The 13,760-nt window shown below is 36.6% G+C and overlaps 2 protein-coding genes across 7 annotated transcripts in view; both read right to left on the minus strand.

Annotated features, from left to right (window-relative positions):
• The window catches only part of EMB2771 (E3 ubiquitin ligase), an 86,099-nt gene extending 85,554 nt beyond the window's left edge, over positions 1-545 (minus strand). Inside the window, exon 1 of one of the 2 annotated variants that reach the window (XM_088970473.1) lies at positions 122-545. In XM_088970473.1, coding sequence (XP_088826599.1) covers positions 122-348 — 227 coding nt within the window. In that variant the 5' untranslated portion in view covers positions 349-545. The remainder of the gene's footprint in view (positions 1-121) is intronic. The other variant, XM_088970472.1, reaches the window with a different exon arrangement.
• Positions 546-3,388: 2,843 nt separating this feature from the next.
• The window catches only part of FAC1 (AMP deaminase, putative / myoadenylate deaminase), a 58,356-nt gene continuing 47,984 nt past the window's right edge, over positions 3,389-13,760 (minus strand). For 2 of the 5 annotated variants that reach the window (XR_016108207.1, XR_016108205.1), the window contains exons 12-20: positions 9,287-9,427; positions 8,164-8,316; positions 6,822-6,875; positions 6,624-6,734; positions 6,360-6,533; positions 6,139-6,219; positions 4,435-4,533; positions 4,186-4,309; positions 3,389-3,976 (exon numbers count right to left, since the gene is read on the minus strand). Coding sequence is in view for 2 of the 5 variants with exons in the window: in XM_088973788.1 (XP_088829914.1) it covers positions 4,241-4,309; positions 4,435-4,533; positions 6,139-6,219; positions 6,360-6,533; positions 6,624-6,734; positions 6,822-6,875; positions 8,164-8,316; positions 9,287-9,427 (882 nt within the window). In the remaining 3 variants the exon portion in view is untranslated. The other 3 variants (XM_088973788.1, XM_088973787.1, XR_016108206.1) reach the window with 2 other exon arrangements.

The following is a 13,760-nucleotide window of genomic DNA, read 5'->3' on the forward strand; positions in this document are numbered from 1 at the left end:
GGAACAAAGATGAAAATTTGAAAATGAGAAATAAAATAAATGCTTGAATAATAAGTTTTAACTTCCTGCCGCAGGAGAAGTGAGGAGAAGTGAGTTGGGAGTTACTGAAAAGAAAACATACCGATTTCCTCTAATGAAGAGCTCATGATCGCTTCTATCACATGAAGCAGATGCGGAAGAGTCGTAATCAGAGGTTTCGTTGCTTTCACGGGTAATTTGGGGATCAAAGAGGAAGTAATCGTATTTTTCAGTGGCATTTTCAACGGGCTTTCCGTCTAGAGCTTCTGCGATCAATCCGAACGGTTTGAACTCGCCCAGGACTGTTAGATGCCGAACACCAAGTGACATCTCGAAATTTTCCTTCCTAAGACTACAGTCGCGAGAAGCCACTTGTTCTTGTTGAGCAAAACGACGGAGAGAGAGAAATCAGAGACAGAGGCCTCTCTCTCTCCCGCCCTTTTTATGCAGTTTTGAGCGAGCAAAAAGGCGGGGAAACGTTAGTGCGAAACCCTAGTGACTACTGACTAGTGTTCTCCAGTCATCTTGTTTTAAGCGAGCAAATGCAGTTTTTATGCAGTTTTGAGCGAGCAAATGCATCCATGCTAGTTTACACGAGAAGAAGGATTTTCTTGTGCGAATCCTTTTAACGGAGATCAGTCGATGACGGGAATGGTTTGAAATTTTCCATTTATCTTAGTGTAAAATACAAAAACCTCCAAGTTTTATTTTAACAAAAATCCCCCCTAAAGCTTTGAGAAATCCAACACATACCTCCCTTTCATCATCACTTATCCATGCGAAAAAATGTCAAGTTACGAAACTGCCCCTGACTAATGGTGAGGGCATGCGAAAAATATCCATTTATCACCTTAAGCGAACATCTTTCGTCAATTCCTTTATTAGCTAGGAGATCAGCCACAATGATTTCCCTCTAGTGAGATATGGGTTCACATAATATTCATTTTTTGCACTAAGTTCTTAATCCTACACGACATATAAACAAGATTCCAAGCATAACCCAATTTCCCAATTTGAATGTAAAAAATTATCATGTTATCACTTTCAATCTCGATATCGTTATAATCTCTTTGAAAACAAAGACTTAGACCATTATATAAAGCTAACAATTTTGTTTAAATAGAGGTAGACTCACCATAGTAATAGTGAAAAGCAAATATGAGAGAGTTACAAAAAGATTCTAAGTAAACCCCTATCACCTCCTTCATCAGGATTGTCGCGATGCAATTGCGTCCATTCACAAGGTCTAACATTTGCTCGTTGTAACACCATTAACTCTCTCTCTCTCTCTCTCTCACTCACACACACACATTAGCTCTTTTAATAATCTCTCATTAATTATGCCATTAACTATTTCCTTCAATATCTCATGCTTGTTAATTTTCTCTCACTCTCTCTCTCTCTCTCTCGCATTCAATTATAATTATTAATAAAGATTAATTACATTGAAATTGAGATATTCAATGATATATTATTGCACTAAATAGTATATTTCAAATTAAAATTATAAATCATTTATGTTCCATTTGAAAACAATAACAATTAATTAACCATAAAAAAATATTTTAGTAAGTTACTTAAATAACCATAACAAAAAAAAATATTAATGTAATAAAAAGAATTTAATTAATAACAAATAAGATAAATTAAAAGCAAATATCATCTCACAATTAGTATCAAACTAATACAAAATTATTAACAATTATTAGTTTTATAATTAAATTTTATTAACTTAAAACCAACTTAAGTTCCATTAAAAATATAAATCATATAGTTAATTAAATTTTATACAAATTTTAAATTTAACAAAAACCTAATATACTTAAATGAATTCAATTTTTACTAATTAAAATAAATTAATAAAAATAATGGTTTTAAACATAGTTTAATCATTTTAAAATCAATATAAATTTCATTTAAAAATAAGGAAAATTATAAAAACCTCATTCGCTTTTCTAACAATCCTATGAAATTGCCCAATGTTCTGGCCTTAACAAAATCCCTATATTGTTTTGAAAAAAAAGTGCAAATACCTTCCTTTAGTCAGCATTTCAAATAAAAAAATGTTGATGTAATGTAATGCATTAATTTTACTTCACTTGAGCCTTTTTACATTTGTCCAAGGAGAATAAGGAGAATTATTCTTTGAAAGTTGTCTAGCAAAATGGATTAGTGGAGGGTAAAGTTGAAAATTTAAATTATGTATGATAACACATTAACAATGATAAGGGTATTTTGTTAACTTTATTGTCTTTGTTACCGTAGAGCCAAGGGAAATGAGGTATTTGCACTTTTTTTTTCTCAAAACTATAGAAACAGAAAGGTGGTTTATAGACTTGTTATAAAAGGAACTTTTTTTTTTATAATTTTGCCTAAAAATAATAAAAAATCTTTTCCAAAAAATTAATAAAAATTACGATTAAGATACAAAGAAAATAATACAAATTTATTTAGAGAATAGAAAATTGGCTATTCTCACTAAAGTGCAACCTAAATTGTGATGGAATAAACTAGAAAATAACAAAAAATAATAATAATAAATACTTGAAATGAACTTAGATGGACACCATTTAATTGAAAATGAAATAGAGCTCCATCTTCAAATCTCTAGACTCTAATACACTGTTGCTCGGGAACCCCACATGCTCCAAAATCCAAATGAAACTTTAATTAGTTGAACTAATTCTGAACTATTTAACAATTGCTGAAAATCTCTCAAGTTTAAAACCCTACTTAGACTTTCATAAATTTGAGATTCCATAATGTAGCGCCATTAAGATGGTCAGAATGGACGAAAAGTCCATTTTATCCATTTGATTGAAGCTCGATTTTTGTTGGACCGGATCAATTACACGCCCCCCAATTGCAAAAAAGGAGAGGTTATTTATTTGGCCAATGTCTCGCACTCTCGCTCGCTATCACCGTATCACGGCAAATCAGTCGATACAGCAACGTCCATCGAACGACCAACAACATATCCCTCCCCTAACGACTCCATCCAGCACTCCATTACAGCGTATTTGAATTCTTGAAGAAGGCCCCGCCTACGTGAAGGCTTTATCGTAGAGGACTGCATGAAGCTTCTTTTTTTTTTTTTTTTTTTGGGAGGGGGGGCGGTAAGGACTATATGAAGCTGGTGCCTCCAAGAACGACAAACCAGTATTTGTACTCTTTCCAAAATGAGCCTTATGCACATTTGTTCAAGCAAAGCATTTGAAGTTTTGAACATGGCCCACAGCCTACGTTATCTGTATTAAATGGAAGGTTTAGCCTCTTTATAGTTTATCCCCTCATTGCGCGTTTCTACATTCAGTCCATTATAGATATCGAGACTCGTGGGGAAATGAATAGCCAATGAACAACGATCAGATAAATGAAAGATGGGAAACAAATGGATGTACAAGACAGAAATAAGGTGTCATGGACATGGTACACTACGAGAAACATCATTTTCACCAACACTTGAGATTAAGGAGCTTACTACATTTTTTTTTGTTCAAAAAATATGACGTATAGTTGTATACTAAGGATCACACTAATTTCAACACGGTGCGAACTAAACTTCCCTCTTGTTTCATTACTAGGGATGACACTAATCCAGTAATCCTTGCCGGCGAAAGGGTCAATGGTGCAGACGAGCAGGAGTCTTTTTTTCCTTTTCCTTTGTGCTGGAGCTTAAAGCGGCATTACAACTTATTACAATGGATTTAACGACTGAAAAATCTGATGAGCACAGGTAAGATCCCTTGTAATACCTGTATAATGTTTAATCAATTGCCCGGAGTCTCAAAAAAAAATTCCAGCAACGTTTGGACCAGGGTCGTGTTTGGTTTTAGGTCCAAATTCTGCACTCGTTGACTGTGTAATTCTCTCTTTATCATGTACACTAACAATGCTCCCTTAATAATGTGAACTGGAGGAATTTCCACCGTGCAATCAGATGCAACCAGATCAGGACCTGTTCATCGCACTAAGATTACTTGACCACAGCATCTAAACCATTGATTTATCATTGCTTGGAAAGCAGAAATACTACGGTTTATAGTCACAAATAAAATATGGATCTCAAGATAATACGTCCAAAATCTTATACGCCCGAGTAACTCAGAACTCTGCAGAGAAGACACCAATGTGGTAACCGCCTTAAAACATCAAGCAAAAACTTACCAGGAAAACAAAGCAATCAAACGACTGTAAATGGCAAAGTAAGTGGCATGCACTTTCATTTGTCCACTTCTTCAGGAATTTTAGCTTTCCCTAGATAAACCTGTTGCATCTCCTCCTTCCAGATCTGCAAAAACACTTGATTGCACTAGTTAACCTTTGTTTCCCTTTCATTCGTTTCTTAATTAACCAAAGTCCATCACAGCATGGAACATAAAAAAGTAGATAGGAAAACCACAACTGAGAACATACTGTATAACGGAACTCCACCCGGATATGAGGCACATTTGTTTTGTGAATATCATTACCATCTGGACCTCTCATGTAGTATGATTTCCCGATCCAGTGCGACTAGAAAAAAGGTTTCAAAGGTTCAAATATATCAGTTATTGGCAAAGGAATTCCTCAAATCGAGAATCACAGTTTGACAATGCATATCAACAATCATAGGTGGCACCATCTGAAAATCATTTATATGCTATGCCAATGTAATTTATAAAGCAATTTAAGTTGCCCAAAATCAAGAATCACAGTTTGACATGCATATCAACAAAACAGTCATCGAATTTCATGAACAATAGGAGTGACAGTTCCACATCCTCACTGATAATAGCACTGCGAATGAGTGGTTTAGTGCTGCATTGAAGAAAATATTCAAATTTTAGAAGATAACAAGTAGAAGACACGTTTCTGTAAATCTCTTTATGCATGCCCTTTCTACCCACATTGATGCTTATACAAGTTTGTAGTATCTCTCTCAAGTCTAATCAAGGAATTGTCCAACTTTTTTTTGATGGATAAGGAATTTCCCAACTTTCAATAGTAGGTGTTATGGCTGTCGAAGAAGGGAGGTGCTATTTAGGCCACCTTTTGGATTTGCTCATTAGATGTTCGTGTTCCACACAAAAAATCAACTAGACAGGGTCAGCTCTAATATATCCAATCATTTCTTTTTTTTATATAGTAAAATAAAAAAATATTAAAAGAATAAAGAAGGCTACAAGAAATGAGATAAGAAGTCATCCAATAAAGAAAAAATAACCCTTCACCCAACCAAATCCAACTCCAAACCTTCCACGACTCAAACCAAAAGAAACCCATCACAAAACACAACCACCATACTAAAAGGACCAAAAACATAAAACATACAAGCAACCCCATACAAACACCAATTCAAGCAACCACAATCTAAACTTCAACCCAAAACACATTTGACAGACCACCAGGCCACAAACATCAACCTCGCTGAGCCCCCAAACAAACAACAAAAGCTCACAACGATGAAAACTGGACTCTAACTTGACACCACTCAAAAAAACTTAATTACTCAGCTTCCTTAGAGGCCAGAACAAAAACCTCAGTACTTCTCTTAAAAGTTTTCTTTGATCTCTTCACCTTTTTGATAGGCCCAACCCCAAATAATCTTCCTTTCAATCTTGGCAGAAATCTTCAAAAGAGCAGGCAACATATGGATAATGCAAAGAAAAATAGACAACAGATGGACAACCTGGATGATTTGGTAGGTACAACCCATTGAATGGAATCTTGAGTCTAACACAAAAAAGATCATCTTCCAATCTAGCTCTTAACCCAGATAAGTAATTCCAAGAAGTGTAAGATCAAATCATTTTGGTTATGCCAATCCTCCTAGGAGTGTATCAATAACTTTTCATCTCTGGGAAAAAAACAGGAATGTAGAAAAAAATAATATAGTATCCTGAAATCCATGTGATTATGTTCTCTTTTCATCTTAAGAGAAGAGCACCCAGACCCCAATCCCCATCTAAGAAATGATTGTTACAGGACCCTTTCACCATTGAGCGGCTTAGTGCTGTTTTTTGTCCTGGTCATTTATACCAATCATAGTAATGAGGTCTTATTTCTTATTCTCCACCTATTAATATAATCTCAGTAGTATTTTCAATAAATAAAAAACCTGAAGCAAATTTTGTGTACCTTCAAAGCATGTGAAAAACCTGACTGATAAACTGAATTGCGGGCAATCTCACATAGGTCACATGCACTTAACTTCCATACCTGTAAGCATATGGGTTAGTTCCTTCAGAGCTAAATTCGTACATATATGCATATTTGTATATATGCATGTAAAATATTACATCATATATGTATGCAGTGCCACATAATATGTATAAGAGAAGAGGAAAGAGAGCACTCACAGAAGCTGCTATACTATATTCTTCCACCAAGGGTTCTTTTGTTAAGTGGATTTGCAATGGATCATCCGTAGAAAGTGAGACATTAAGACCACGTAAGAAAAACAATGGAAAAGGATTGCGATGATAATCCAGAAATAAGGAGTTGTTGCTCAGAGGTGACATAGCCAGTCCAATCTGTAAATCAAAATGCCACCACAGACAGTTGAGTAACATTCAGATAAACCTAATTCAAACATCAACTGAAAATGAAGCTTTTATTTTTACCTGTGCAAGGTAATACAAGTACTGAAGAACAGGAGATTTTCTCAAATTTATCCCATGTGCAATGTTATGAGCTGTAAGAAAAGTTGCAGCTAGGTGATCAATGTCGCCAGCCTGGAAATAACAGATCGTATGAGAAACCATCTAAAAACGTTGGATAATACATCAATATGATTGGTTGACAGGAGCATCCATTGATACCTCTCCAGAATGTGGACGGAATTTGATTGTTGTCATACCCTTTGATTCACGAAGCTGACAGATAAAATTGAACACATTAGCTATTCCTTTGAGCCATTTCTCAGAAAGTAGGAAGAAACTCCTTGTGCCTGTGAAGCAAAATGAAGCATGTATGTGCAACATGTACTGTGGGGGGTGTGAGTTGGAACTAGACAATTTCTACAAGATTTGGTTGAACTTCCTATCTCATTATTATTTGTCAACAGCCTGAAAGCAATGTTACATGGACACAGAAACAGGAATGAGAACCCAACATGTGTCCGGGAGTCTGACTTGGCAAGACAAAGAAAAAATGACTAGAAACACATCTATAAAAGAGTATAAACCAAGGTTTTAAAAACCAACCAGGAAACCAAACCGCTTTGATCACCGGTTTCTGGGTCAGCGGTTCGACCATCTGGGTTGAATGGTTCAACCCTTAGATTGGAATATTAGGGTAGATGTATATGGTTATATTCACATCCCTCTTCTTTTATGAGAAAAGAGAGATAGGTGGCTGTCGGCTGAAGAAAAAAAGAAAAAATAAAAGGAAAGAAAGGAAGAAAGGAAAGAAAAGAAAATGGAAAGGAAGGAAGGAAGGAAGGAAGGAGGGAAGGAGGGAAAGAAAGAAAGAAGGAAGAGGAGGAGGAAGGAGGGAAATCTTGTCATCTTGCCTCTCTCTCTCTCTCTCTCTCACACACACACACACAGATCTGAGATTCTCTCAGTCCATCCCCCATCTCTCAATCTCCATTTCTTTTTCTATTAATAATCTTTAAAAAAATTAAATAAATTTTTATTAAAACAGCAAACTGCTGCCCGGGTCGAACGGTTTAGCGGTTTGACCATCCGGGTCAGCGATTTTTTGACCATTTCAAAGTTTTTTAAAGTGATCCAATCTAAAACCGGACCTGGAAAGATAACTGGTTCCCGGGTCAAATGGTTCGAGCATCCGGTCTGGTCCAGTTTTCAAAACAGTGGTATAAACCATTAAATTAGTCCATAAGTTTTAATATTATGCAAAACTATAGAAAAGTACAAATAAGTTTTTTAATGACATTTTATAGGAACACTTATAAAAAAATGACATTTTATGGGAAAAAATAGCATTCATTATTAGCCAGTCAATTATGTTGAATAAGCGGAACAAAAAAATGTCCCATAGAAGTGTTCTTCAAGAATAATGTGTTGGAGTCCAATGCGTGTCCAACACAAACACTTCATTTCATTCATTTAGGAAACCATCCAAGCAGATGTGTTTGCTTTGTAAGCATGCATCAAGTAAAACAGGAAGAAAATGTTGTTCAGGAAATCTAATTCAGACCTTATTTAGCGTATAAAGGTTGGCATAACAGTAGTAAACATAGTATGAGTATGCAGGGTTAAATATATTGGTCCACTGAGCAGGTGTTGGCATGTGTTTTGTTGGGTGTCTTTCAGGCTTACTTTCATCATCCACTAAATCGAGCCCCACAACCTGAAAAAAAAATGATGGTAAAATTCAATTCTAGTTATGCTTCAGTATATCAATGTGATTACACCAAAAAATAAGGTAGGAAGCAAATCTCAATTCTATAAACAATCATCTTTGACTCTAAAGTTGCAAATTATAGAGTAGAACAAAAATATTGGTTTGAAGTAGATGGAAGGGAAAAAAAAATCTTGAATGAAACATCAAAATTTGCAATTTGACCTACGTAGTGTGTGCGTGTTGTGTACAAGGGTGGAACCTGGATTTCTTGATGGGGGGGGGGGGGGGGGCAAAAGTTAATAAATATGAATTAGGAGGGTAAATGTCAATAAACATAGATGGAGGGCCAAAATATAAGGTGGATATAAATGGGGGTGGGGGGATTTTTAAGGCATTAGGGGCCATGGCTCTCCTCTGCCACACCCTGGCTCTACCCGTGTATGTATAATTCTCAATTCCCATAAAAAGATGCCATCCTTGAAGGGGTATCAATGAACTACAGTTCCTAGAATACTACATTGGTAAACATAATAGAAACAACTGGCATGCAATCTGCACATGTGATATACAAAGTGTACCCCAATCATTATTGTATCTGACCTAATTCAGGCAGAATCAGATACATGCATGTGTGCACTCAGTATTAACTTCTTTTCTTAATCTGACTCGGTTCTTATTCTTCAAAAGATTGGAGATAAAAATAAAGCTTCATGAATCAAACTTCTCCCATGTAAAACCATACTAAAGCCAGCAAGCATGTATGCAACCCATCATGCCATGCACAAAATTTCACCAACCAAAGCGACCATTAACTAGTGGATACCACTTTGCATTGAATAGATTGAACTAAAGTTACAATCTTTTCTGGATGTGACACAGTATCAACATTCTTACTCACATTGACTGGTTTAGCATAACTCAAGTCCATACTAAAATGAAAAGTAATATCACAAAGTACAACAGGAACAAGCCAAACCTGTTTCAAGAAAATGTGCAACTGAGGGTGTGAATCTGGATTAACTGTAACCTCAAAAAGGGGAAGAAAAATATTGTCAAGTATGTTCTGGAAAGATGTGACAATTCCCATCTCTTTGTACACATTGTACAGCCGCGGCAGCTGAGAAAACAAGGAAATTCTAAATAAGCACAGACATTGAATAAACATAATAAAAACCAATAATGTTCAGAAAATCCTTTTCATTTTCTAATTTCTAATTTCTAATAAAACATTCTATTATCCATGAGGAAATATCTATTAATAATACACAAATTGCATTATATGCCATTCATGCAGGACACCCCAAAACTTAGGAAGCTTTCAACTGAAGAAACGATACAATGAATCAAAGTGTAGGTTGTCTTACAAATGAAAACATTAGCATACCTAAAATCCTATGATTTAAATTTGAATCTTATGTCCAAATCCTTTTCTGCAAACACCTTATCATCTTTATTTGAATCCTATGATTTAAATCATAAATCTTACTATTTATATGATTCTTGCAATTCAAATCAATTCAATGAAGAATTATTTCTCTACCTTTCCATCATATGTAGGATAAAGAGTCATTGTATGTGGATTATTTGACTTCTATTGTTAAATCAAACTTAGACTTAAATACATAATCTATTGTTAAACTTAAATACATAATCTTAGACTTCTATTGTTAAGTGGTATAGAGGTACATGCATGGTAGATATGGATTAAAAATAAGTTTTGACAAGTTTTTTAAAAATAGAAATAATCTTACAATTTACGATACAATTCACGATTCAATTTGATTTTCTATACAAATTACGATGCACTTACGGCTTTCAGAACATTGATAATGTAAAGAGTTGATCAGCAGTAGCAAGGTGTTCATCTTTAAAGGCCAAATCAATTAGAAGCTGGTCTCCTCCACCCGAAGGCTCAATTAAGTTGAACTTTGATGGAAGCAGCATGGGTAATCCAGGATTATCCGGAGTGGGGGGTGCTTTGAGAAATGAGAAGGGAGATTTTGTTGCTCTACTCAGGTCCTTTGGGAATTGGAAATTCCATCAGGGCAGAACTTTTAGCTGTTGTACAAGGGGTCCAATTTGCAAACCAGCCGGGGGTACAACAACTAATAATCGAGGGGGATTCCAAAGTGGTGGTGGGTTGGTTGAAAAATTCTGAAGAGGCTATGTGGCGATACAAGAATGAAATGAAGAAATTTAGTTGGTTGACAAGGAATATGTTGGTCACTGTACAGTGGGTGGGGAGATCAGCAAATACCTTGTCAAATGTGTTAGCTAAGCAAGGGGTAAATAGGGAAGAATTATTTTGGGCTCAGTTGTGATTCTTGTTTTTCTTTCCTAATTTACTTGTAAGTTTCAAGGAGGGGCTGTAGCACGCGCCTCTCACTGGGATGGTGTATGAACTCACTCTAATTTGCTTCTGAATCAATAAACTTATTATTATTCATAAAAAAAAAAAAGATATTGTAAAGAAACTGGGCCAAATGGGCCCTTACATCCTCTCTTGTAATATCTTTTATTTTATTGTTGATGGGCCACACTTAATGGGCCTGTTATTTATTCTTGGTTTATTCTCTTTATGTAACTGCCAAGCTGGCTGCCCACTTAAGGGCATTCTTGTCATCATCTAATTTTTAGATCTTAATAAAATAGGGTTAGAGGACAATGGAGATTAATTCGACTCCTTCTTCTCTTACCTTCTCTCTTCGCCATCTTCTTCTCCTGTATAGCTGTTCAGACCTGTTCTTTATTTCTTCTAATCCCTATATTTGTTCTTGATATTTGAGGACTGATTTACATCTTGGTATCAGAACGGGCTTAGTTCTTCTTTCTTTTTTCTTCGTTCTCATACACTCTAAAATCAAGAGAATGTATGGAGAGATAGGTTCTCTATAGTATAGAGGATCACTTGCCTAGTTGGTAGAGGGTTTGGAGAGTTTAGATCTGGCTGGACTTTGCCAAGAAGCGGTGCTGCTCTACTGCTGCCCAAAACCTTAGCCGACTAGAGATTTTTGAGGTTACCAGGAAAGGTGAAGCTTGGGTGTGGCGCTCTGTGCTTGGAAGGTGTCTCGTGACTGTTAAAGGAGGGCGGTTCAGGTTTGGAAGAATTTGGGTTGGTCTGGTAGGTGCGGCTGCATCTTCTCTCTTCCTCCCAACAGCTAGACGGAGCAAAACCCTAGTTTTTCAAGCACCTGAGTTCTGGTTTGACTTCAAGTAAGTTTATATAGACAAAAATTCTGGTTCTTTGATTTTCGTTTGATTGATGGAGACATACGGAAGTGAGTTCAAGCAGGTGCCAGTTTCTGGCCTTGGCTCAGAAGATTCCGTTTTGACTGGTATAACCACAATCAAGCTAGATGGGACAAATTATCTTGCTTGGGCACAACCTATAAGAATCTATGTCTGTAGTAGAGGAAAACTCGGGTATCTCACAAGCAATAAGGTGAAACCCGAAGAGACAGACCCTGAATTTGAAAAATGGATGCAAGAAAACTATACTGTCATAGGGTGGTTGGTCAACTCTATGCAACCTCATATAAGCTAGCACTATCTCTGGATGTCTTCGGCTAAGGAGATATGGGACAGTGTTATTGAGACCTATTCACAGAAATTGAATGTAGCGAGAGCTTATAAGTTGAAAAGTGATGTGAAGAACCTGAGACAGGGGGGAAGAGTGTAGTAATCTACTACTCTATACTGAAATCCCTATGGCAAGAAATTGATGTTATGGAGACAGTGGTATGGGAGAGTAAGAAGGATGCTGAAATGTATAGGAAGCTGGTGGAGAGAAATAGGGTGTTTGAATTTCTCACTGGACTCAACCCTAAGTTTGACATTATTAGACAAAATATCTTGGCCAGAGATGAGGTTACTCTTTCATAGGCAAATGCTATGATAAGTAGTGAGGAGAGTAAGCGGCAGGTTCAGTTGTAGAGTCCACCTACAGAACATTTTGCACATGCAGGAATGAAGCCAAAGGGCCCTACTGAGAAAAGAGAGCAAATGTGTGAATATTGCAAGAAATCGAAGCATACAAAGGACACATGCTGGAAGCTTCATCCTGAGCTTCTCCCTGATAGGTTTAAGAATAACAATAACTCTAAGAAGGGTAGTCAGGTAGGAAAACCTAAGACTGCTAATGTTGCTACAGTACCTGAAGGGGGAAGTAAGGAGAGTGAAGAGAAATCAACCATTGAGCAGTTGGCTACAATGAAGCTGGATTTTGAAAAGTATGGGAGGCTCCTAAATCAATTGGAAGCTACGGTTTCTTCAACTCACCCTTCCAACAACACATCATCTTCATCGGCTTTTGCTCACTCAGGTATTCGTGCTTCTGCAAATCATGCTTCAGTTTCAGGAAATCATAAAATCCCTTGGATTATTGATTTCGGTGCATCAGACCATATGACCGGCCTGTCTAATCTTTTTTGCTCATATCACCTTCTCTCTGGAAAAGAGAAAATATCCCTTGCCAATGGGTCCCTTGCCCCCATCTCTGGTAAAGGTGATATAAAGACCTCTGACACCCTTTTCTTATCCTCTGTCCTTCATGTCCCTAAACTTAACACAAACCTTTTATCTGTTAGTAGCTTAACAAAATCCATGAATTGCAGCATAACCTATTTCCCACTCATTGTGTTTTTCAGGACCTGCAGTCTCAGAGGATGATTGGGAGTGGCCATGAGGCGAACGGAATATACTTGCTGGACACACCGGATCAAGCTTTGGGACAACCTCATGGAGTTGCCTTAGAGTTAGTTGTGTCAGTCTGTTAACAAAATTTTATTATGTCACTTTCGGTTTGGTCGCTTGTCTTTTTCTGCTTTGAGTCATCTGTTCCCAAATATGTTTAAAGGAGTGTCTTTCGAGACTTCATTGTGAGACATGTGAACTGGCAAAGCATTGTAGACATTCCTATTCAATTAGCAATAAAAAATATATTTCTCCTTTCCATATTGTTCACTCTGATGTGTGGGGGCCATATCCTATGCCAACCATGGGGGGTTACAGGTACTTTATCTTTTTTATTGATGATTATTCGTGTTACACTTGGATTTATCTCATGAAATCAAAGGATGAAATACCAGCTATTGTGAAAAAATTTCATGAACTCATCCTCACCCAATTTAATACTCGTATCAGAAAATTCCATTCTAACAATGTTAATGAGTATTTTGAGAGAACCCTCTCCACTTATCTTGAAGCTTTTGGGGTTATTCATCAAAGTTCTTGTTCCTACACTCCACAACAAAACAGGGTGGCGGAAAGAAAGAACAGACATGTGGTTGAGGTTGCTAGATCCCTCTTATTTGCATCCCATGTTCCTATAAAATTTTGGGGAGATGCTGTTTTTATTGCTACTTTTCTGATCAACCGTATGCCCTCTCGGGTCCTTGGCTTTAAAACCCCTTTTAGTCTTCTCTTCCTGGATGAGGATATCTTTTCTCTTC

This window comes from Nelumbo lutea, chromosome 2 (assembly GCF_056320005.1).
Source record: "Nelumbo lutea isolate HS-2025 chromosome 2, American lotus-T2T, whole genome shotgun sequence".
In the NCBI taxonomy this organism is placed as follows: Eukaryota; Viridiplantae; Streptophyta; class Magnoliopsida; order Proteales; family Nelumbonaceae; genus Nelumbo; species Nelumbo lutea.